The 27226-nt window shown below is 37.6% G+C and overlaps 1 protein-coding gene across 2 annotated transcripts in view; it reads right to left on the bottom strand.

Moving 5' to 3' along the window:
- The window catches only part of RELN (reelin), a 472813-nt gene that overhangs the window by 394076 nt on the left and 51511 nt on the right, over nucleotides 1–27226 (bottom strand). For both annotated transcript variants that reach the window (XM_008592225.1, XM_008592230.1), the window contains exon 2: nucleotides 9855–9965. In XM_008592225.1, coding sequence (XP_008590447.1) covers nucleotides 9855–9965 — 111 coding nt within the window. The remainder of the gene's footprint in view (nucleotides 1–9854; nucleotides 9966–27226) is intronic.

Raw genomic sequence — 27226 nt, 5'->3', positions numbered from 1 at the left:
GAAGGAAGAAGCCAACTTTATCCAAGAGTATTTATAAATCAGTTACTGTGAACATGGAACATAAACTCATTTATCGTTATCTGTAAACCAAAAAAAGGACTGGAAAACCTCAAGAGTAAACTATATTACAAGTAAAATGACCGATAGGTCAGAGTCAACCTTTGAAGTTTGTTTTCTGAAGCATATACTTCGATCCTGTCTCCTGTTAATATGGACAGTCTGGCATACTCAGGAAAGTTTCACTCTCCTGGAAAATAGCATCTCTTATCAGCAAAGACTCCTGATTCCTAAGTGGTTTTAAAATTATTTAAGAAAGAGAGAGAAAAGTATTCCTGATCTTGTTTTTATCTAGTGAGGGATAAGACTTCACTTAAAGAAACTTATTTTCCAGAATTCGTCATAAAAATTTTGGCACACGAGAAACTGCCCCAAGTAACGACCTACTGGTTCTATCCCTGTTTGTTGTCTGCTCAGTCACTGGGGCAAATGTCTTCTTTAATGACAGAAATAAGGTTACGCTTTGCCAGGACAGAATCAGCTCTTCACAAATAAATTTTAACACAAATAGGCAAAATTAGAACAAAATATTTTCAAAATCGTTGTAAAGCAACTTCTATCAGAACCTGATCTAAAAATGTGCATTTCCTGATGTTCTTATTTATGAACAACCAGTTAGTATGATTCTTAGCAGATTCATTTAAGCAGAAATAAGGAGAGGAGGAAACTAGAAGAATTTTTCTTCCTTAGGAATACATTTTTAAAGTACCTACAGTGGTTTCGTAGTACATATCTCATAAGGGCTAAATTCCTCTATCTAGAATCTGTGGAGTGTCCAGAAAAACTGATAAATTATTAAGGAGCTAGGACATGGATGAATCTTATGTGGAATGTGGTTTTTGATTAAATGAAAGAAAACATGTGACTTAATTACTTTTTAATAAACCTTTACCATTTTTAATTATGTGAGAAGTTATATGAGAAGGCTGCTGAAGTTAAAGCAAGGGATTACCCCTTTTACAAAGAAATTCTTAATTATTTCACTTGACATAATCTTAGAATATGTTCCCAAGAAATTGCAGAATTGTCATTTCAGGAAAGATGTAAGAGATAAAATACAAACTTAATTATGATGTATCATTAAGACACTGACCTGCCCTAAGATATGAGGCTGGACTGTACAATTTCTTGAAGTTATGTCTGTCTTCTTAACTCTGTGGAAGACACGTAATCGATCACTGTCCTATCTGAAAGCATTGGTGCCTGCCACCTCCAGAAGAGAAAGGGATAAAGTGGTATCTAGGATTATAAATTTCCCCAGGATCTCTGATGATAAGATTTATATATATTTGTATACTTTTAAATGTGTGTATGATATTACACATTCATGTATGTATATAGATTCAGAAATATTCTCAAACTTAAAGACAGCAATATTCTCTCTCTCCCCTCCCCTTCTCTCGTCCATACCTATATACTTGCACATACACATGCATTTACTAAAGGCAGCTCTAGTTGCAAAATACACTATGAATCCACATAGATTTTTATTATTCATTCAGTAAATATTTATTACACTTGTTATGTGTCATGGGAATGAAGATTAGACCATCTCCTTGTCCTCAAAGAAGTAAAAGGGCTTTTAAACAAGAAAATTCAAGAGATTCTTAGAGGCCAGAGGAGAGAGTGAAGCACAGAGGAGGGAGCAGGGGGTTCCAGGGAAGAGGGGGCCGGGAAGGAGCAGAGAGGAGGGTCATAAGGCTCAATAAGGGAGGTGAGTCAGGAAGGAGGCCCTAAAAGATGGCAGGGTGTTCATCCCACCCACACAGCCAGAAGGAATTCCAAGGGCCATAAACAAGGGCATTGGAAGTTTAAAGCAGCTGGGATTTTGGAAATGGGCATGGGTTATTCTGATTGGTGCACATATGAGTGGATGTAGTGGGAGTAGGTGGCTGGAAAGGAGTGGCAGGAGACTGGGAAGAGATGGAGCTTAGGGACAGGCAGAGCTAGAGCAGAGACAGCCTTTTCTTAGTCAAGGGTATTTTGGTTGTAATGGAAACCAACTCAAGCTGCCTTGGGCTGCAAGGGGACCTTAATGAGAGGTTACAGAGGCAGGCTTGAATTATGGCCTTGCAACTCACTAAGCGAGCATGACCTTGGCCAAGTTACTTACCCCATCTGTGCCTTGGGTTCTTTATCTACAAAATAAGGAGAATTATAGTAGCATTTTTTTAAGAATCAAAAAAGTTGATACGTGCAACACACCTGGCCTATACCAAGTGCTTGATAATAACAGCTATTTTTGTTATTGTTTCTTAGAACTTAAGAATATATGAACCTGATGGGAAGAAAGCCTAAATAAAATAAGAGCCTGGAAAGCTCTGGTACCTCAGGCAGCATTTTGTCTCTCTCTCCTCTTCTCCCTGCCTGGGATTCATTCCTCTGAGCCATTGCGGAGGATGGCTGCCAACAGCTCTGGAATGTTTACATATTCCTGGAATCCAGTTCATGAAGACTTGAACTGGGATTGATGAGTCTCAATTCCAAATGCCTGTACTAGTTAATCTTGGCTTGTGTATCTCATGGTTTAAACTGAGGCCAAAAGGTTAGGGTAAAAACATGGTACAGTGGCCTGTGTCTCTTGAATAGCAAGAAAGGAGGGCAGAGAAGAAATTCAATTTGGTTTGTAAATTTAACCATTTTCAGGTCTGAGCCAAAGAGAGCCACTAATAAGTATTTAAGGAATTTGGTGATCCTGCTGATTTGCATCCTCCTTAAACTTTTTTTTTTTCTGTTTTCAATTTGCACAGCCCTTCTCCTTTTAAGAATCTGATAGCTGCCAAATATCCATCCACTAACCAAAATGAGTTATATCCATACAATGGAATATCACTTAGCTATAAAAATGTAGTACTGACACATGCTCCAACATGATGGACCTTGAAAACATTATGATAAATAAAAGAAGCCAGAAATAAAAGGCTACATATTGTAATTCCATTTACATGAAATGTCCGAAAGAGACAAATCTATAAAGACAGAAAGTAGAATCATGGTTGTCAAGGGCTAAGGGGAGGAGAGAATGTACAGAATGACTACTAATGGATATGTGTTTCTTTTGGAAGTGATCAAAACATTTTGTAATTAGATAGTGGTGTTAGTTGTACAATCTTGTGAATATACTGGAAATCACTGAAATGTATCTTTAAAACGGTAAATTTTATAGTATGCGAATTGTATTTTTTTAAAAGTATCTGAGAACTGGACATTATGGCAGAATACCAGGTTCTAGTCCTCACACCTACACTATCTCATGTAATAGCCACCACTTGCCTTCCCTAGCCTTCCTTCCTTACCTATACATTGGGGGCAGGAGCTGAGCCAGGCTCTACCAGAGGTCCATTCCAGCTCTAAATTCTATGGGTAAGAAACTGGATGCATACTCCCTAAATTAGTCAGCTTCTTTCTTTTCAAACCTTCTGCCACTTGAGCCATCTTCTCATTCTATTGCCCTTCTCAAAGAAAAAAATTCTATCTTCTTCCTGAATCTTTAAATTGGACCTACTTTGGTCATATGAGATATACTAGGGACTTGAATGGATAATCTCATTTAATTCATCCCAAAATGTTGTAAACTGGGCATCATTGTTTTCCTAATTTTTTAAGTACAGACACCAAGGCTTGGGGAAGGTACATATGTTGCCCGGGTTATCAAGAAGCAGGGCGAGGTGTGGGACCTTAGCTGCCTAACTCCAGAGGTGGTGAAATGAACCATCACAATGAACCGCCTTTCGCTACTAATTCATCCACCTTCGCCCAAACCTTGTGCCCCTGAAACTTGCCTTCAGCAGTTTGTTGATTGATTAATCCAACCACTTTATATTTATCATGCCTGCTATTCTAGTAAGTGATTCTTCTCAAGTTAGTTATTTAGGAGTTGGGAAATATTCCTGAATTCTTTGTCATATGTCAAGTACAAACTAGATAAAATTATTTCTTGACAAAGATAATGCTGGCATACCCAAATGTAACGAAGAAAGACCAACTTAGGTTAATACCCTGTAAATCGGAAAAATTAATAGCTATTTCATCTCTTGTCAGCTCTGTTCCATGTACCATTGACTAGAGTAATTTCTTTAATTAACCTAAAATCTTCTTGTTAAGTCCTTCTTAAAACTTTTAAATAATTTGTTTTATAAACATACTGCTATCCCCCTAGATATCTAGAGAGTGAAGTCACATGGAAAAAAATGAGACCACCAAGTTAAAAAATTCTATGTTGAAAATACCAATTTTTTATGTTATTTGTTTAATCTTGATTAAAAATTTGACATGATTTACTGAATGTTTAACAGAAAAAATAAAAAATAAAAATTTTGAATTTGTTCACTACATTTTCCTCCCAAAGTTGGACTTCATCAAATCTTGCCATTTTAAGAGTTCTGTAACTTAATTGATTGGATCTAGGAAGCCTAATTATTACAGAAAAAAGAAACAAGACACAGAAGTTTAAGTAAAAAACTGCTAAAATGGCTAATGCAGTAGCTGAGCAAGATTATCTAGGAATTGCAAAGCTCAAAAGTTTAATGTATACAAGGTCTAACAATTTGAAGTAGGGCTGCTGTTCATCAGAACAGCAAACCTAATTCTTAGGTTTTAGAGCCAGAATATCAAAAATTCAAACTGAGTAAAATCTCTAGCTTTTAGAGCAAGAATACTAAATATTGAGTAAAATGCATTTCAACCCTGGAAAAGGAACAATTTTCTATGAAAGGATATTCAAACAGCCCTTCATTGAACCACCACAATGAGCCTTGAAGATTTACATGATTGAGCTGGAATTCAAAGCCAAAAGATAAGAGGGAAGCTTTTTTTTTTCTTCCTCTCCCTGGGATGCACAAAGAGATATCCATAATTAAACACACTTCCTAGGGCAGCATTTTCTTATACTGACAAGCAAAATGAGGTATTTCAAATCAGGCATTACTGGCATATAGTCATCTTTTGCATAGCTATTGTTTTAATGTATTTCTGTCTATTGTTGGCCAGTGAGGCATGCATTTTAAAGAATTCTGGCTTTGCATACGAGACTATAGTTATGTCAGTAGAATTACATTTCTACAACAGTATCTTAAGAATAAATATGGCCTTATTTTGGTTGGTCCTACACACATTTTATATTCAAAGGAGAGTGGCTATAATTTAGTATAATTAGCACAATTAAAATTAACTCTATGCAGAAAAAACTTTCAGAAGTACCTATTTAGACTCAACTATATTCTTTACTTTGCCTTATTTATCACAGCTGGTTAAACATATCAGACACTAATCCTATGATATGTTGGAAAAATGCCAAACAAACCATGTTTGCTTAACATTCCATCAAAAAAGTCAGAGACTAATGATAGATTATGTATTCAATAACTTTTTTCTTCTAGATCGAAGAATGTCACATTACCTCAGCCTGTTTCTACCACAATTACTAAACTACCAAAAGTAGCAATTTTTTTGAATGTTACCTCAATAAGTTTCCTCTACTCTCCTACCTGTACCCTAACCAAACTTAAATCTTCTTGATTTGGCTCTAAAATTCTAGAGAATATGTTAAACTTAAATATCTCAAAGTTAATGTTTTTCCCCCCAAAGTAACCACTTTATCTAAAAAGATATTTTATCTCCTGTTTTCATTCAAAACATTATTTATGAAGATTAACTGCATAACAATATATAGGCATATTACTAAATTTTATTTTTAAAATTATTTACCACTATTACATAAATACATAAAATTACTTGGATATTACTAGAACTTAAAAAAGATCACGCCTATCTATCCATCCATATAAAAATCATGTCCTATAAAAATGTCAAGTGTCTAGTGGGAGACCTGAGCATTTGGTTATGGAAATCAAGCTATCATTACCGGGCTCTGCCTATGTTTGGAAGCTTCTTTGGACCGTCAAACCAATGATACAGGGTTGATAGTGATAAGAAGGCTAAGTGCAATGTAAGCTAATCAAAATACATTCTTATTCAAGTAAAAACTGCTTTTTTACAGCTGTCAAAGTCACCACAGAAAATGGCCTGAAGCCTGGGTTTCTTAAAAAATTTCTAACAATTTCATTCTTGGTCGTTTGTTTGTCTTACGAGCTAAAATCTGAGGCAATATGATACAGGGGCTTGTGCATTAATACAGCGTTGCTGCTCTTTCACTAGATCAGGGAGGTGTGGATGGAGAGGAAGCAGGGAAAGCAGGGTCCCCCGGTCCATGGTGAGACCCCGCAGGTCAGGTGTGATTTGCTGCAAAGGACGACCTGAGACACAGCATTAAAGTCTGATGGTCAATGTGGTCAATTTGACAGGAAGTAACTTAATTCTAACCCCTCTGGGTAGGAGCACAGAAGCAATTGAAGCAATTTCTCATCTTAGTCAAGATTAACTCACTGATATACAAAGGAAGCATCAGTAGAACCAATTGCGGGAATCGGAGGTGAGCAAAATGGGGGTAGGGGGACTGATGATTAGAGTATTATTCCGTAGATGAGGAAATTTAGACAGAGAGATGAAGTGGTTTGCCCAGGAACATCCCGCTAACGGGTAGCAGATGAGGGTCCGGCACCCAGGTCTCATCCCTTGCATACCCCAGGGCTTCACCCACCATGCCCAGGGGTCATCTCCCAGCAGCCTTTGGCCCTCTTTCTCTCTAATCACAGTGATACCAACTCCTGAGGTTTTCACTTTCCATTCCCTTAAATACTCTTCAAGCACAGGAATAATCTGGGAAAGCAGCTGTACAGCAGGGGTTTGGCCAGGGCCACTTTGCCACTTTGAGATGGGAGTTGGGGGCAGAGAAAAAACAGAAGAGAACTCATGCAAACAGCATCAAATTTTTTTAGATGATATCAAATGGTCCCGGGCAAAGTTCTTAATTGCTGTGGGGCATACATTCCTCATTTGAATGCTGAGAATAATAATAGTAAGCTCTGTATAGATATGTTTTGATAATTAAATGAGCTAATGTATGTAAACTCCTTAGCTCAGTGCCCAGCTGGGTGGTTTACCTGAGGGTTATGTGCCAGGCATTATATATGTTCTTTTGAAATACATGTACGACACACTTAGGAATGATCTTTAGTGATTTTCCTTATTTAAAGCCTTTAATTTGACAAGTGATGGTTACTTAATTCAGCCAAGTCCTTCCACATCATCTCAACTTGCATACCCCTGATTCATTACACTTCAGAACTGTTTCTTGCCCCCTCCGTCTATTCCCCCAGAAAGTATATACAAGTCCTGGACTAAGGATCAGCTGCTTCAGTTATCAAGACTTATAATTTTGGAAAAGCTAATTTTATTGAGTGTTTTCTATGTGCTAAAGGCTTTACATAAATCAACTCCTTTAATCCTTAGGAATGCTCCACATTTTATAAAGCAAGTGCCATTATCATCATCATTTCATATATGAGAAAATTAAACTTAGAGGAGTTAAGCGATTTGGCTGACATGCAAGTAATAAGACGTGGGGACTGGATCTATCAGCAGGTCTACATGTCTCCACAGCCCAAACTCTTACCCCTCCACATATGGTACCAGCTTGCTGCCAATGCCAGCCTGAACCCAGACTCCTTATGTGCCCTGTCTTATGAGTCTGTAACCACAGGACAGTCTTTCTGCTTCCACTCCTGGGCACTACAGCTTGGTCTCAATACTAACCCCAGAGTGATCTCTTTAAAGTGAAAGTTTGGTCAATTCACTCCTCAGCCTAAAATCCTCCATGGTTCCCCCTTCTCTTCAGATAAAGACACAAAACTTACAATACCCTGAAGGATCTAACTCTGGTCTCCTATCCAGCCTTATCACTATCTGTCTTGATTCCAAGTCCAGCTACTCCAAGGTTTTCTATCAATTCCTAGAACATAGACAGCCTCTTCCATTCTGAGGCCTTTGCACCTGCAGTTTCCTCCTTTAAGTATGCTTGTCCCCACCTCCCCTAGACCTTTAGCTAAATAATGCCTCCTCCTTCAGATGTCAGCTCAAGTATCATTTCCTCAGAAAAGCCTTTCCTAGCTATACCCCATTTTACTCAAGACTAGATCAAGATTTTTTCTGTCATACCCTTTCCTAATACTCAGTATACTGTATTTCTTTGCCAGCCCCTAGCAAGGTTTGCTATTACGTATTTACACGGTCATTTAATCAATATGTCTTCCCACTAGAGTAGTGGTTCTCACACTTTAGCATGCATCAAAATCACTTGGGAGTGTGATCACTGGGTCTCACCCTTGGAGTTTCTGATTCACTACATCTGGAGTGAGGCCTGGAACTATGTAGCTACAATTTTCCAGGTGATGCTGCTGCTGCTGGACTGGAGACTAACCCAGTACAGTGGTTCTCAACTCTGGATAAACATTAGATTCACCTGGGGAGCTTTAAAAATTACCTATACCCAAGCCTTGCCACCAGGGGTTTTGACTGAATTTGGCTAGGGTGGAGCCCAAAAGGTTTTATTCCAAATATTGCATACTTATACAGATAAAATTATTTGTTTATCTAAAACTCAAACTTAACTGGGTGTCTTGTATTTTTATTTGCTAAATATGGCAACCCTACTTATGGATCCTGCTGTAACACATCAGGTAGTATGTAATATATTTATGCACATATATTATAGACGTGATCATAACCCGACCCTTCATCTCTGCAGATCACAAAAAGAGTGAGGCAAGTACATGAAATTTTTAGACCCAAGAGGAATTTTTTTCCTGAGGTTTACACCTCAAAAGTTGTAACCAGCAGATCGTAGAATGTTATCTGAAATCTTTTAAAAATAGTGCAAATTCTCAATGTCAAATAATTTAACGTGATTAAATGACTTCCAGGTTCCCTTAAGCCCTTATCTTGGGCAGAGTAACAATGGAGCATCAACACTATTGCTCTGACATCAGTCAAGTAGTCACCTGGGCAGACCTACTACTGCTGGGACTTGACACACAGCAGGTGCCCTTTCACACATCAAAAGTAAATAAAAATTATTGATTTAATACACAACACCCACAAAAAAATTAAGTGAACACATGGCTGTCTGTGGTAATGCAATCCCACCTTACACCTATGGAAGAAGTCTAGCATAAGTTTCCAATTTTAGAGTAAAAGCAGTGATTTCATGTCTTACATAAACTGATATATTTGCATTTTTGATGCTGTGAAGAGGCTACTTAATCCCAGCTTGGCATATTTACAGCATTATGGGTAAACTAGAGATTTCCAAATGGAGAATCCTCTGGGATTAGTGGCCATCGTGTAGCCTTCCGACTCTCCACATAAATAACCTGCCAGGTCTCTGATTTAAGGACAAAAACTCCATATAAGTATTTTAAATATTAAATGGCATTCTCTCATAAATACTCATAGAAACCAGTCATTTTAACAAATACTGCTATCTTCTGCTTTATACAATGCTTACTTGCCAAACTTAGCATGACATTTCTCACTCACCACAGTATTTTAAGAACTGTTTATGAGAAGAGGTTACTGAGTAACTGCATGGTCACCAGAGTGAATTCCAGCAACCTAAGTGACAGAACACGGGAATTCACAGGAACCCCACTAGACCAACTGTGTTAGTGGCAGTAAACGAAAAGAGGGATAGAAAGAATGTCACACCAAGTTCATGGCTGACTACACATTTAATGACTTATTTCAATTCACACACCTCAAGCAAACACACAAAAATTACTTCAGATTATTTTCTCTGAACTAATAAATATCTAATACTTTTAGAACAGATATTTCCAAAAAAAAGACGTATAACTATAAAATATCCACAATTGCTGATTTCTTTTATCAGGATGGCTTACCAAATCCAAAAGCATTAGAACCGCCAATGCTCTGTGAAGCCTGAACACTTGTAGATGTGTATAGTCCTGTCACCAGCAAGCCGTCAAAGAAGGTGCTTGTTGAAATTGTCACTGAAATACAGGGGGAGAAAACCTTAATTAATACAGTCAGAATAATGAGATATATTTCTGACATGTTAGACATTGTCAAAACAATCTGTACTTATTATTAGTAAATTATTTTATACTATCCCTACTGAGGATATTTTTTATATTAGAAATTACAGAGGAGCAAAAAGAAGCTCAGAGCTCCAATGTCTGTAATTGCTGGTCCTAAATTTAGTACATCAGTCTCCTTTCCACATTCATTTACACATTTCCTGGCTATGTGAAAAATCATCTGAAAATAATGTAGTATTGAATAGATGGTTTCCCCACCTCCACTACCACCCCTGAAGGCAGTCAAAGGCATTGCTGGCATTTTGGCATTGTGATGAAACACTTTTCTTTTTTAAGTATTCCATACTGTGGGAAACAATTTTACATCAGCTGAAAAAAGAACATTAAGATGCACTGCATTTCTTATTGTGAGTCTACATTTCATAGATGAGTTTCCTGAAGTTTTTCAACAAAAGCAGACTAATTTACATGAAGACAGTCAGCCCTTTTCCTCTTGTGAACAAGAAAGGAAGACCATTGCATGATTCAAGCCTTAGAAAAAGGTCAACAAGAGGAGTCCAAATGGTTTTATAATCAAAATATCATGACGATCCTGGGAAGAAATGGGTCAGATTAAATGGATCTGTATGCTATTAGGGTTTGGCTTCTTAAAATTTTATCTTGCTCACCACCCAAAAAATTGATCATAATTTCCTGCTTGACATGATAACATTTTCTCCTGCATAGGTTTTATAAGATCAAGATGATGCCATCTGTAGGAAGCCCCAGAGGAAGATGATAACATTTTTTGGTAGTACACAGTACAAGGCTGTCATCATGCTTGGTGGCAATAAGGAGAATGGCCAGAGTCACATTTACTTTGATGAGAATGTTTAAATTAGACTCCAGAAAATCCAGTGAGTAGAGCTGAATGGTCTGAACCATCCATATAATAAGACATAAAACAAAACACATACATTAATAGAATAGTCTAGTATCGTGCTACCTGCACAATGGCATTTGATGTTAGAAAGAATCACCTTCCCATGTTTTAATAAAAAATAATAGCTAAGATTTTTGAGCTCTAGCACATAACCCTCAGGTAAACCACCCAGCTGGGCACTGAGCTAAGGAGTTTACATACATTAGCTCATTTAATTATCAAAACATATCTATATAGAGCTTACTATTATTATTCTCAGCATTCAAATGAGGAATGTATGCCCCACAGCAATTAAAAACTTCGCCCAGGACCATTTGATATCATCTAAAAAATTGTGATGCTGTTTGCATGAGTTCTCTTCTGTTTTTTCTCTGGCCCCAACTCCCATCTCAAAGTGGCAAAGTGACTATGGCCAAACCCTTGCTGTACAGCTCCTTTCCCAGATTATTCCTGTGCTTGAAGAGTATTTAAGGGAATGGAAAGTGAAAACCTCAGGAGTTGGTATCACTGTGATTAGAGAGAAAGAGGGCCAAAGGCTGCTGGGAGATGACCCCTGGGCATGGTGGGTGAAGCCCTGGGGTATGCAAGGGATGAGACCTGGGTGCCGGACCCTCATCTGCTACCTGTTAGTGGGATGTTCCTGGGCAAACCACTTCATCTCTCTGTCTAAATTTCCTCATCTACAGAATAATACTCTAATCATCAGTCCCCCTACCCCCATTTTGCTCACCTCCGATTCCCACAAATGGTTCTACTGATGCTTCCTTTGTATCAGTGAGTTAATCTTGACTAAGATGAGAAATTGCTTCAATTACTTCTGTGGCCCCACCCAGTGGGGTTAGAATTAAGTTACTTCCTGTCAAATTGACCACATTGACCATCAGACTTTAATGCTGTGTCTCAGGTAGTCCTTTGCAGCAAATCACACCTGACCTGCGGGGTCTCACCATGGACCGGGGGACCCTGCTTTCCCTGCTTCCTCTCCATCCACACCTCCCTGATCCAGTGCAAGGGCAGCAACGCTGTATTAATGCACAAGCCCCTGTAGACTCCTCGCAATTCCTTTACGCTTCTGCTCTGCATCCTATTTCCAAGATTCTGAAAAATGTGTTTTATTGGCTTGGGAATAAGGCAAACCTGAATCTGAATCTCACCTGTCTTCACCTCTGATTAGTATGTGACCTTAGGGTAGTCTCAGATTCCTCATTTACAAAAGGGGATGAAAATACTGTCAAGTTTACTGTAAGAATTAAAAACATATCTATTATCTATCAATGTGTCTATTTCCTTAACACACTGCCATGCATACAGTAAACAATCAGTAAAAGTTAGTTCCCTTTTCCTGCCCTCTCTCAGACCCTGAAGCCCTGCTTTGCTCTTCCCTTCCTGAGAACAGGAGTCCTGTACAGACCTCCTGGCACCTTCCTTGCCAAAAGTCCGGGCATATGCAGTCATTGGACCACCCACATCCTAGTCCTGCTGCCCACCAGGGTTCTCCATCTCCCCCCCCCACCACTACTTCATCACTGACCGTGCTCCCCACCAAGTCTGAACTCTGCTGTCAGATCACCCAAGACGAGTGAGCATCCCCAGCTTGTAACTGATTTGCCCTCCCTTCCAAAAGACTTTCTTTAAGTATCTGCACAGTGTTTGTATATTTAAAAGAGAAGCTAAATACTCTTAGAGAAAGGGCTGAGAATGAGAAGCATGCGTGGCAGCTCTCAGTCTTTCCTCTACTGCCCTCTTAAACTCAGCTCTGATCCCAAACAGGCATGCCCCACCTAGCAAAACAAAAGCCTTGCGGTGTCTACTATGATAATTAATTCAACTTATTGATAACATGTACCTAGCCAGTGATATTTTAATCTGTTAGAGATGTGCATCTACGAAGCTGCCTGGACAGGCTGTGACTCATTTGCGTACCAAGATGACCAAGGTCTGCTGTGTCCAGGCTGTTAACCCCTTGCCAGACCTCCCTCTCTCCTGCCACCCAGTGCCTCTCCTGCCTCAGATGATGAAACAAATTCTGATTTTAACTCCTCCACACACTAAAATACCTGTTTCAGATCAGTTCTTATCTTTATATAGATTCTCAGGTGCTGAACCAGCAAGGTCTGGTGAAAACAAACCATACTTCTGGGACTGAATTTTATTCCCAACATGAATATTAATTTGCTATGTCAGACTGAACAAGGTTTTCTCTCTGTCTGGTTCTACTCCTAGTGGTGATAAGAGTACCTATTATTCAGTAACCTCACTGGTAGGCGTGCTTAATTATGTGAAAAATCATTTCTAAATGCTGCGTGTTTTAGAATAAAAATGGAATTACTAAGAAAAATGCTTATAACTCATAGAGTGTCTTGGCGTTAAATACCATCCGTAAACTGACTACTCCAGAATTTCTATATCCAGAAACCTCTTTCCCAGCTCGAGGCCTATACCAGGCTGCTGCTCAACATCCCCACTCAGATGTCCAAGAGACATCTCAACCATAACACGACCAACACTGAATGCCCTACCCCCACCCCCTAAAACCTGCTTCTCCAGCAGCCTTCTCCAGCTTAGTTGGTGGCATCTTTCCTGTTGTTCAGGTCAAAAACCTCGGAGTCAACTTTGGAATCACCCTTCTCCCATATCTGCATCCAGTCCACCAGTAAATCCTGCTGGCTCTGCCTTCCAGTCATACCCAGACTCTGACCACTTGCCGCCCTGTTCTGTGATACCATCGTCTCTCCCACAGATGATTACACTAGACATCAATCTGGTCTTCCTGGTTCCACCCTCACTTCTCTACAGTCTATTTGCAGTATGAAGCAGAGGAATTCTTTTAAAACATACATCTTATCAATCATGTCACTCCTCTCCTTTCAATTTACCAAAGTCACAGTCTTTGCAGTGGCCCGCAACGTCCTATGTAATCTGCCTCCATTCCCTCCGTTCTCATCTCCTCTCTCCTTTTGGCTCACTCTGCTCTGGGCACACTAGCTCCTTGCTATTGCTCAGATATATCAGGTCTTTGCACTAGCCACTTCCTCGGTCTTGGACTCTCTTCTTCCAGATACTCTAGGCCAATTCCCTCCCCTCCTTCAAGTTTCAGCTCAAATGTCACCCTCTCAATGAAGACTGCCTTAACCACACATTTTAAATTACAGACAGTCCACCTGCCCACCTGTCCCCACAGTTCTCACAATCCCAGTCTCCCTTACTTGACTCTACTTCCCCTTTTTAAAAATAATTATGACCTTGTAACACACTATATTGATATATCTACTTATAATATTTTTGTGTATTACCTTTATTGTCAGTCTCATTCTGTAGAATGTAGTCTTCATCAAGACAGGGATCTCTAGTTTTTTGTTCAACGATATATCTCAAGTGTCTAGAACAATTCCTGACACTTTCAACTGCTCAATAAATATTTAGTGAATTATTAATGAATAACTCATTCATATAAAAGTTGTGTAAGATTGTCTTATCTTCTACTTATTTCCAGGGGAGAAATATGTAGTAAACCCTAGACTTCCATTGTCAGATGAATCCCACTCGGAAAAGCCACATGGAAAAAAAAGAAAACAGAGAAAAGTTGGCTACTTAAATATGTAAAATGCTTTCCAGAGTGCAAGACAGATCGTGCAGAGAGAAACTGACTAAAAGACCAGCTAAAGACATTTGTGAAAAAGGTAGGGCAACTTAAATTCTCCCATGCTGCATGTTTACACGAGTCATCTAAATAAAAAGTTCCCTTGTTTGAAATGAATTGATATAATCTATTTTTCTGCATGCTAGAGTTGGGAATTTCAAGTATTTTTTAGGGAAAAAATGACATTTGCCTTTGGAAAAATGCTACTTAACACTGTGGAATACACATTCCTTTTCCTCCTTTAAACAGATGTAATGCATAATCCTTATACGAACTAGTAATCAGTCTCTTTTTTTAAGAAAGAGGAAATGTTACCCAGACTCTATGGGATTTAAGACATACCTTTCTCATCACCAGATTATGAGTCCAATTTCTGTATTTAAAAAGAATCGGACACAGTTTGGATTCCCTGTTAGCATGCAGGAAATTTCAGAATGTCTACAGCCCACTTGTTGGTATTGAACAGAGTGCCAGTAGTGAACACATGAGCAGTCTGAGCAAACATGCTGAAAACTTTACTGCAAGACACTTTGACTTGGAAACTGTCAAGAACATCCTTTTCTCTGCTTCTCTCTTTCCCTTTCACTCAAATGCTTCCACTTATCTCTACTTGCAGCCTCTAGTTCATGTGCCAGAGTTTCACAAATAATTGTCTCAGGCATTGAGGCTGCTCTGGCTAGAGTGCTCCTTAGCTGTTGTTACCTGCATAATTCTATCATCAGCCCCTGCAGGTATTGGTTTTCACTTGGCCTCTCCCCTCTCCTTGCCCTCTAGTGTCTTCCCGATTCCCTTCTATTGAGCTGAGTCTTAACTCTCCATGTGCACTGGTTCTTATTCTTCCTATGTGCCTGACTTGACTTTCTTCCCTCTAATTTGGCAGGGACTCACCCTCCCAGCACTATTTTAGCTTCTCTAGCCTTAGCTCATCACTTACATCCATAACCTGCTGCCACCCACGCAACTGGAATAATCTTCTTGAAAGCAAAAAGAGTGAATTATGATAAATTAAAGGAAAAGTTTACTACATACAGTACTAATATGGCTCGTGACAGAAAAATAACTGAAGCTCACATTTGTGAATGTAAAATTGTTTTAATATGCATATGAACTAGAAGGAAAACTTACAACTTTCATGGTTTTCATACCTTTAAGATAAACAACTGTTAGGCTACCTGTGTCTAACTGACATTTAAGTCCAGTTAATAAGCAAACCCTTCATACTCTTTCCAAGATTATCAGCCAAATGCTCTAATTAATGTAAAGATGGGGAACAAATAACATTTACCAATTTTCAATTCAGTTTTAAACAAGTTTATTATAAAATATGAACAATTGCTGAGTCTAAGTAGTGAGTATACAGATGTTTGTTATTGCTAGTCTTTTAACTTTCATTTTAGAAAAATTTCATATTAAAAAGTTGGGAGAAAAAAGAAATTTATTATAAATGCACTTGGGATGAGCAAACTAACCCAAACAATAAAATGCACTAGAAAGTACAAAATACATTCAGACTCCAAGAATTAAACAAAATATATGATAGATAAATAATTGAATACCTTCTATGAGCCAAGAACTGTGTTAGCGCTATAATTCAGGTTTTATTAACTAGAAAGGCAAAAACATATTTACAACTAGTTCCCCTTGACAAAAATATTTATAAATTCTATTTGACAACCGATCAATTCTAAATATTTAAAACAAATTAAAATGTATCATCATTTACATGGTATAGGACCCAGTTACCCATTTCAGACACCAAGGGTTTATGTAAAATCATCAAATAATAATATGATACCTTTAAATAAGTGAACACCTAATTTAAAAATCCAAGGCTTTACAAATTTTCATGGTAAAAATCTATAAAATTCTTTCTCAGAGGACTTTTTCTCCCTTAGAGTCAATTTTTATACCTTTCATAGTTTTGCATTAAAATGTAAATAGAACTGGCTACTTTAATTAAAGAGAAAAAATATCAAAATTATGAATTGCAAACAGAATTTTGAACTTGCCAGTACATTTTAGGGGGAAATAAAGCATGCATGTCATTACCTAAAATCAGAAAGCAAGTTGGTTTTATCAGATCACATCATTCCCTTGTTCAACAAACATCTCTAACTTCTGATTGTCCATAGATTAGAACGCTGCATCTTTAATGTGGTTTCAAAGACCTTCAGGTGGTGGCCATCAAATCTCTCCATTCAAATTTCTCCATTTTAGCTGAATGACTTCTCCATGGTAAACCTTTTGTTAAAATCCCACCCATTCTTCAAGAACAGGCTCAAATGCCAGCTCTCTCATGAAGTCTGTTCTGACCTACAAGAGAAAGCCACCTCTCCTTCCTCAATGACTCCAGAACTCTCAGAAACTGTACAGCACTTGATCACATTCCACTTCCCCCAGAGCTTGGCTCAAATGAAGAGCTCAACCAACGTTTGTTGAATTCAACCATATAGAAACATTTGCTACAACATAAAATTCCACATAAAAATAAATAAAATATGTATAATAGAGAATATAATGTAGCCAACGTAATTGAATTTGTGAAATCTAACATCTCTTCTACAGAAAGGACCAGTGTTATTCATAAAGATATATGAAAAATGAAGTTTTCCTCAAAAAGAAAACAAAAATCAAAAATAATGCAATATTTTATTATAGTACTCAAAAATCAGAAATGTCAGAAAATGTTGGTGGAAATTTTGCCATAATTTTAACCATAATAGTGTTTCTTTTGCATATATGGACTCTGTGTGTGAATATATATGCATATTTTATGTACATACCAAATTAATCTTCTGATAAAATTTTGTCACTAAGATACTTTATACCATTATGCTCACTCTAAAGTTACTCTGCCATTTTCTCAAATAAGAAATAAGGGATCAAAAGGCTGAGGAGGTTATACATATCTCTTCCACATCTGTGTTAAATTGGCAATGAGCTTAGCACCAGGAGACTATGAATATGGATTGCTGGGTTGTGACAGCAGAATGAAAACATGAATTACGGACACAATTCAATTCTTATCAGTGGTTCAAAGAGTACCTCTGTCTCGAAATGACTAATTACAGAGCCAGTTATTATCTATTATAGCTTCTATTAAATGTTCGCAACAAGACCCTAATACCATTCTTGCAGAAAATCACTGTAAGATGAAAGACTGGAAGAAAATAAATTTAGACATTTAATGCTGTTTGCATTTCATCCTAAAGCTTCTGGCCTATAAATGCTCTATGGTCCATTAAATTTTGATCATTTCAAGCATATTCCATTACTACTTTATACAAAAGACCTTTAATATGTGCAGAAAAGAAACATATTACATAATATTTGAAATGGTGTTTCCATCTTTTTTCAAGATTACAATTATCAGAGGACAGCAAATTGCAAAAATGCTGAAATTAGTATTTAAGTATTAGTAATGATGCACCGATTGCAAAGAGTTCCCTTTTCTCAATTTTATATATTTTGAAGATGAAAAACACCAGCAGAATTTAATATTGTCAATATTAAAAAACAAAACAAAAAACCAAAAATCATCACCACATTTTGCCTTATGAACTGAAACTCATTTGCCATTTGAATACAAAACAGATTAAATAGCCTGAGGAAATAAACTGAGTTTATTTGCTGCAAAATTTCATCAACACTGTGTGTTCAACTACTCTTTCTTCTTTAGTTAAACTGCCATTAGCTCTGGGTGCCAAATAGAGACCATTGAAAAATACATTTTAATTTCCTTTCAAAACCTCTGTAAGAACATAACCCCTGAACTCCTCATTACCTGAATTAATTCCATTTTGACATGGTTTTATGTGGTTTTCAAATATTAAGTCAGGCATCTCAATAATAACATTGCCAAACCAAAAACAAAAAAGAAAAAAAAATCATCTCAGTAAATATGTAAAAGATGAATGACTGGAGGTCAAGATTCACTGGGGGAGAACATGAATCCATAGTAGTGAACTGAGCACTGGATCTTAATGTAATCAGACCAGGAATAAATTAACTCTGGTCAGTCTTTTGTAAGGGGTAGAGAGAGATCACTCATGCCTTGCCTATTTATTCCAACAACTAATGATAAGGGGCATGCTAAGGAAGGATCTGGCTGCCCACCTAGTGCAGCCTCTTGCCCATCTCTAGAGAAGCATGCTGTATACCACACCACCCTTTCCTACTTCCATGAGTCTTTATTAGATGGCTGACCTACATCATCGCTAGAGCTCTTTACCCTCACGTTTAGAGGCACCTCCTTAATAATAATAGCTATGCAATATTTGAACACTATATGCCAGGTACTCTTCTAAGCCCTTTATAGGTATTATTTAATCTTTTCAATATCCCTCTGAAATAAATACTATTATTATACCCTTTTACCTATGAGAAATCTGAAACAAAGGGGGAAGGGAGCTAAGTAACATGCCTTACCTGGCATGTAAAAGGTGGTTCTATGAGTAAGAAGCCATGCTCCCCATCCTGGATGGTGTGCATTAAATACAGCAGCCTACTGGCATACCTGAGGGGGTGGCAGAGGTTTGGTTTTCCCTAGGAAGGCAGTGGTACAGGGCGCTCCCAAGCTTTGAATACATGGGGTTAGTCTCCTGGGAGTGTGCCCAGCAGGCTGCGCTGTAGAATGCATTTAACCTGGTGTCTGCTGCACCATTATCACAGCTGTTCATTATTATTATTGTTACTCCTTTTTTTTTCATTTTATACAGACCTATACTGTTCCTTGGGGGATACAGGAAGGCCATTAATATGGCCTCCAGAGAGGACTAAATGCAGCATGATGGAGGACTAAGTTGAAGATCAAACTAAGAAGGGCAAAGAGCCCTGGATCAGCCCACCTCTGAAAGCAGGGGAGAATCCCAAGGCAAACACCCTCCAGCTTTGTCTCCACTTGAAAGGAGGGGGAAAATCGAGCATGATCCAGGAATTGTGGCAGGAGCAGAAGATCCATCATATGCAAAATTTAATGATATATTAAAACACTTTCTAGGGTTTGAGAAATGCTCTTTCCTGGCTGGAAGAGGGATCTAGCATCTCTGTGGAACCCTATTACAATATATTTATTACAGATTCAGAGATTCAGATGAACCACACATTCATCTAAGTCTTATCTTCTGGCCCCACCAGTAATAAAATGAGATACACTGAGATTTTTCCCTCCTTTAAGTTCTTCTTAGGAGATAAAACGGGTACAGTCAAATGTGTTGGTGAATTCTTTATTTTAAAATTAAGCCGTTTGGAAGCAAGTTTAAATGACAGCATCTGGTGAATATAAATCTTCCTGTTTCTCAATCCCTTCACATTGCCTTTTTCTGTTCTTTATTTCCCAAGTCTCTCTGTCTCTCTCTCTACACTCCCTGCCCCACTCTCCCTCCCCAACACACACACACGTACACACACGCTCAGCATTTCTGAAAACATTAACCTTGGAGTAAAGTCTCACATATTTTATTCAGATGAAACCCTTTTTCTATATGTGGAGATCTATGTTAGAATGAATCATCTGAAATGAGGTCCTGAACAATATTTTTGACATCTCCTGAAGATTGTCCAATCTACCCTAAACACAAATTCCTTAATTAGTGATCTTGTATATAAAGAAGGAAAATATAATTTGTAATGCTCTACTCTATATCTAGTCCCAATTACACTTAAAGCAGAAATAATTTTAATCATCCACTTTGGGCTTTTATAATTTAATTCTGAATATTTAAAATTTTTTCTACAAACAATGATATGTCTAGTTTCTAGAATCATAAATATTTTTTCTTTATATATGACATTTTATTATTACAATTTAGAGAATGGTAGCCAAGAGTTATTGGTATTTGTGATTAATCTCTGACCTTATTTTTCATGTGTTACTTTTATATGAGGCTGGATGATACTCATACATGAAAATTTCATATTGTTGGCCCTGCACTCAATAAATTATTAAAGCGATGTGAATAGGAACATGGTGTTCAGGTTTTCAGCAATTTTTACCCTTTTGTTCTTTCTTTTTTAAAGGAAAGACTATCTTGTCTATAACTCATCATAACTGTAAAATTTAAGCAAAGATTAGTCTTTAAAAAAATCATTTGGGGAGATTTATCACTCCCAACCTTCTACAAGAAGTTCTAAGAATGTTCTTCTTTTGAGGCATGGATGTTAATTAAGCTTTTCTAGGCTGAGAAAAATAAGCCTAGTAATTTTCATATGCACAAGTATAGGTAAATACGTTACAGTAAAATGCACAGATGCCTAGAGAATAAATAAACATCTGATTTCTTTGCAATATAATCAGGTGTTTAAAGCTTTTTCACAATCGAAAAGGCCTATAATTGTTTTGTTTCTATCTATGTTTTCTTTTTTCTTTTTTTTTTTTGGTTTCTATGTTTTCTTGGTTTTGTTTTTTCCTTTTTAACATGAAGTGTGCCCCATCTGTCCAAAATGTGGTTATCTAAAAGGTAACTAAAGAAAATTTGAACTCGTGTAATAAGTCACAGGGTAACCCCTAATAATGCCCCAAGCTGTTCAAAACATAAATATATGCTTTTGATTTTAGTTTTACATAATACACCATTAAAATTTTAAAAATACTTTTATATTTGCAACAACTATGTGCTTATTCAAGAAAATGCCAAAAGTACATTGCCGATACTCTTGTGTATGTTATATATCTGTTTGTAAAATGAATAATCAACATTAATAATTAATAATTGATAGAATTCCTAGAGACATAGTTAAACTGAATGTAGGTGTAAAAATATTACAAGATTTCTAAAAAGAGTTTTTCCATAGTTTTTATTCTTTTTTGGTACTTTCATATGTTCATCTCAATATATTTAAACTAATTAAAAACAATTTTCTTAAAAAACCAAAGAATTCATTTAAATATACACTGAGTATATTATACGTATGGTATACATATGATTAAACTAACTATAAAACTCTATAATTTATATTAGACAAATAAAAATTCTCATTTACTTGTGTATGTGTGTGTGAATGTATTTGCTCAACTCATTTATTTATTAAACAAATATTTATAAAGTGCCACTCTTGATACTGGGGATATAATGGTGAACCATTTGTACATTTACAAAACTAACCTTTGAATAATTGTTCCTATCCCTTTTCAGAAGAATCCCTATTCCATATTTCAAAATCCAATTCATAAAATCCAGAATTTCTACTGCTAACATTGAAATTCACAAAATAATGAATTGAGTGATATGACAGAGAAATATTCAGGTACATCAGGCACAGCCAGATGTTTCTCTAACATCTTATAACTAAATGACTTTCTAAATTTTTAGATTAGAATAATCACTAAATAAGAATATAACTTAAATGACATTTACATTGATAGATGGCATCTGATAGTTATTTGGTAAATTATACAAGAAAGAATAAATGCATAGCTAACTTGTATAATATTAAATTGTAATTATATATAATATTTCTATGGGTAAGATGGAAAATGCTGCACTTTATATTTTACAACATGGCACTTAGTATGATGAGTCTTAAAATCCTTCTTAAAATAACAAAGTCTCTTGCAGGTTAGTACAAATTTGCATTGTCAATAAAGCCAGCCATAAGACAGTTTTTCCAAGGATAAGGATAAAGAAAATCTCCAGGTGTGAATAATCATCAGGAAATGTGTTGAGGCCTAGGAGTATAGGAAAAGGGTAAGTGATTAGTTATCTAAAGATTGTTTAAGTGAAAGGATTTTTGCGAAGGACTAAGTATGCTTTGCAGCTATGGTATACCTCATTTTCTGGTACAGGATTTCTAAGCAAATCTTAGTCTAGCCTTAGCACATATTTGTTTTTTTGATCTAAATTCTTAAGTTGATCAGTTGATTTTGATTTGTTGATTTGATCTAAATTCTTAAGTTGAAGACTTGGCATAGAAAACTAGAGTTGGATGAAAGGCAAACACATATAAACACATATATCGCTTGCAAGTACCCATATTTGTATACAGAAAAGCTTATTTAAATATAATTCTAAATAGAATTAAAAATTTCGGTTAAAGTATCTATTCAACACAGATGGACTTATATAAGTGTCAACCTAATAAAAAATTACTTTTTCATCAAATAATGAGTATTTGGTAGAAATATTAGCCAACTAAATTCTCCCAAAGATCATTTTACTTCTATAACTAAAACTTCCAATCACGTGAGAAGATTGTTAAAATTCAGATTCCTAATCCCCCCAGGGATTCTGATTCTGTATGATTGGAATCAGCATGTTTAACAATGTCCATCTCAGGTATAGTTTGTGGAGGTGGTCCTAGGGTAGACCAATTACAGTGATATGAAAACCTCCAGATTGATAGCTCCTGGGAAACAGAATTTCCAGTGAAGGCTATCCTGGGACTAAAAATTATTATTGAACTGAATTGAGACTACATTAAGAATTCCACTACAGTAAAAAGCTACTTTGCCTTTTATTATACAGCTGTTTCCTCCTAGTACAAATAATGTTTAACAAGATGAGGACGTAATGGGACACCTGTTCTTAGGGGACCTCATGTGTGCTGGCAAATTTTCTCTGACTGACAAGGACTGAAACAAATCCAGAATAAGATGAGCAGCCAAGGTTGCAGCGGATTTGGGGTGAACACTAAAGAGCAATGTCAGAGCCCTGTGGTGACATTCTTGGCAAATAGGACCACTGTATGTCCTGACTGTGAATTAATAACAAAGAAAAAAAGCTAAATAATTCCTCAATTGGCAGGTGCACCCTTAAAGAATATTTAGCCAACATTATGTATATTATGATTTCAATACAAAAAAAAAGTTGGAGATGAGGAGATGAAGTTAGCAAATCTCGTTGTGGGGAATCCTCACCAGATGCCAGGGTGCACCCCTCTCTTTTCTGATTGCTATTAGATCATCAGAATTTCAAGAATTTACTAATGAACCAACATCAAGTTAAATGGTCTGTGGTTGTTGCTGAAACCTTTATTGTAGTACATCTTTTATCCATGAAATAAAGAAAAAGTGCTTAGTGACCATGTGTAAAATTTTAGCATCATGGCTGGAGAACTGAGCTACCTCCCAGTGTCTAGGTAATCTCATTACTTCTTTACCTACCCTGAGCTTCAACTTTTCTCTAAAGGTACTTGTGCTCTACATTTTTCATTCTGAATAACCTTCTTCTTGGAGAAAATCAAAACAGAATTTGAATAACCAGACTTTCCCAACATCCTCCAACATCATACAGTAGATTCCCATTATTTGCAGTAGTTATGTTCTATAAAGTCACCACAAACACTAAATTAGCAAATATTGAACCATTGCTCCTAGGGTACATACAGGGCTAGGTTCCTGCAAGCCTCTGTTCACAACATTTTCATCAACTGATCAATACATAACTTTGTTTTATATGTGTTTCTGTTTATAGACATCGTATTTGATACATATACAATTCATTATCATTGAGTTCATGGCCAAGAGCACCATAACTCATGCCTACAGGAAGTTATCTAACACCCAGATTTTCTCTGTAAGGCACATCACAGCCTTCAGCACTTCAGCATTACAATTGGGAGTCATTTTAAACCATGAAATTGCCAACAAAAAGCACAATGATTTAAAAAATGCACAGTCTATAGACTGTGAAAAAGACATTTGTTTGCAGTATGAGAGCTGAAACAAGAAAGCAGAGCATTTGACCTTAGATGGGAAAATGCACATCTGGCAACTCAGATTTTTCAATGCTCAGCACATGTCTTCGAATGACTGTGAAAGTGCTACAGGTATGGATTTTGAGGTGACAAATAAATTTTAGCCAGCAGGTGAATTCACAAATAAGGAACCTGCAAATAATGAGGATTGAACTGTGTCATCTGTCCCAAGGCAAAGGACCCATTCATTGCTCACCTCATGCCAAGTGTATTAGTTTGCTAGGACTGACATAACAAAGTACCACAAATGGAGTGGCTTAAACAACAGAAATTTATTTTCTCTTGGTTCTGGTGGCTGGAAGCCCAGGATCAAGGTGTCAAGCTGATTCAGTTTCTTCCAAAGCCTCCCTCCTTGGCTTGCAGATGGCTGCATCCTTGCCGTGTCCTCACATGGCCTTTCCTCTGTGTTTGCACACGTCTGCATCCAAATTTCCTCTTCTTATAATGACATCAGTCATATTGGATTAGGGCCACCCTAATGACCTCATTTTAACTTAATTACCTCTTTGAAGACCTTATTCTCCAAATACAGTCACATTATGAGGTTCTGGGGGTTGAGGCTTCAACATATGAATTTGTGGGGGGGCGCAATTCAGCCAATAACAGCGAGCAATGCCTTTCTGCCACACATTGCTTTTTTCCATGCTTCAATTCATTGCAGGTTTGGAATTCCCAAAAGCTTTCTTCAAGTTTTGCCTCTTGGTTGTGTATATCTCTCTTTCTATCCTTTTTAAATGCCTTTTAAAATCCAAGCTGACCAGGACTCTCTCCCCTTTATTCCTCACTGAAACAAGTTACAATATTATAATTAGGATTGACTGTTTAGAGACCGCTGTCCCTCTTGAGCCCTATAAAATTCCCTTTTGGAGCTTCTGGTCGGAGGATCAGACCCTTATATAGTTTCTCTGCATCCTAAGCACGTACATTAGGCGGCATACCAAGAATTCCCCAGAATTCCATCCAAGCCTCCACAATCTGCCTCCAGTCTGCCTTTCCAGGCTTTCCTCTGACCCTATGCTCCTGCACACCTCCATATGTCCAAGACGGGAATATAAGGATTGCTTGCCCAGTTTCAGGCCTTTGTTCTCGCCAGCCTCTCCAACTCTCTCTGTTGAAATACTTCCAACCCCCAAGGCCTCATCTAAATATTGCTTCTTCCAGGATGCTCTGCCTCCATTCAAGCCTTCATTCTCCCTCCCAAGAGCTACAATCACTCTCAGCCCTATGAAGCTTACCATGTTCTACCTTAAAATAGTTGTGTAGACATCTGATATCCCTTGGTAGGTCATAAGTACCTTGGAACCAGTGGCAATGTCTTATTCAACACTGCATCCCCAGGCCACTGAGCACGGTCCCTAACAGGTTACTACCAAGTGTTTTTTAAGGAGATATCCTCTGCTTTTAGTAGAATTTAAATTGATATTAGGTCAATACAGTTGGAAGTCCCTCATGACTACTCTATCTTCCTGCCAATTTTGTGATAGCTATTAGAAAATCATCATCTACATCTGCCATCTGGCTGGATGGTTTATTGTTGATTCTCACAGGATGTCATATTTCTGCCTCTTCCCTTAATCCTATCCAAAAGTTCTCCAATATGCTTTCACTTCATCTAGCACTACTCTCCCTTTTACAACCCTCTCAGAAGTAGACCTTGAAGTGAGGAAGAGGGAACATCAGCTCAGAAGCAAAAAAAGTGATAATTGGAAGGGAGGGCAGCCAATAAAATGTCCTATATGAAACATGCTACTGTAACCTTGTAGTAAAACTTTGGAAAACGGTATAAACACTTGCCTCAAAATTATCCCCCTTGAGGGTCAAAGGACTTGAGGTATTTAAACCCTTCCTTCCTGGGTGAGGGCTATTCCTGGGGGGAGTTCATTCCTGCCTGCTTTGTGCATGGGCAGGAGCAGAATGACCTTCCAGAGACAGTCCTCTGCACAGAGATGCAGACCTTGCTGTTAGAAGCATGCTGGAGCTTCTATGCTGGAGCACAACCAAATGGCAAGTTCAAGGGATATGGGCAGTGACGTGCTGGCAAATGTGCAACAACTGCCTCTTAGGGGCAAAAGGCCCTGGTTTACGGTGTTTTATAAATACTACAGACTCCCACCATGGCTGATTCCAAGCTTCCAATTGCTACCTCACTGGATACTGAACCTCAGCAACACGCCTTTACCCCACCACAGAGTATTTTCCCTTATACAAATTTGGAAACATAAATAATAGTAAAATGTAGTACAGCAACTAAGGAGGGATGAATTTTGCGTGCTTATTACCTTTTTCAATATAATTTAATTATAATTCTGAATAATTTAATTTTTAATTATACTGTTTAACAACTGGCTTGCATATTCCTGAAAATTTAACAAATGGCACTGACTATGGGAGGACACTAAAGTATCTGTTATAGTATCTGTTCTTTTTGAACAAAATAGAAATTTCTATGCTGTATTCTAACCATGCATTTTATCCTATCTGTGGGGCCACAAACAGGATTGTCCACAAGCCCAGGTTGCCTGCGAGCTAGCTGGAGATGGGTCCTCTTTCTAAGAGCAGGAGAGGGTGCAGTGCTATGCTTCCCATAGAATGGGGGAGAGAGAGTCTTCCCCTCACGGGGACTGCAGCATTCCTTTGGCCCTAAGGTTTCCACAGGCTGGGCAGGTTGACCTTCCAGAGAAGTCTGATTTCTGAGTGCCTGTGCCCAAGCAGACAGATTATTCCCCCTCACTGACAAGATTTTTTTTTTTTTTTTTTTTTTTCTGTAAAAAGGAATAACCAAAAGAGAGGAGAGTGTCCTCCACTGAAACACAGACCCATACCAAGGCTTCCACAGCACCCTGGCCCCTGCCCACCTTTGCCTGGAATGATGAGAGACAGCATGAACTTTCTATTTTTATTGCTCCTCGTTCTTTAAGTTTTCCCAATAATGCCTACTCGAAGACCTGATCTATACCA

This window comes from Galeopterus variegatus, unplaced genomic scaffold (genome assembly GCF_000696425.1).
Source record: "Galeopterus variegatus unplaced genomic scaffold, G_variegatus-3.0.2 Scaffold153, whole genome shotgun sequence".
NCBI lineage: Eukaryota > Metazoa > Chordata > Mammalia > Dermoptera > Cynocephalidae > Galeopterus > Galeopterus variegatus.
This window is presented reverse-complemented; position numbering and strand designations above follow the sequence as displayed.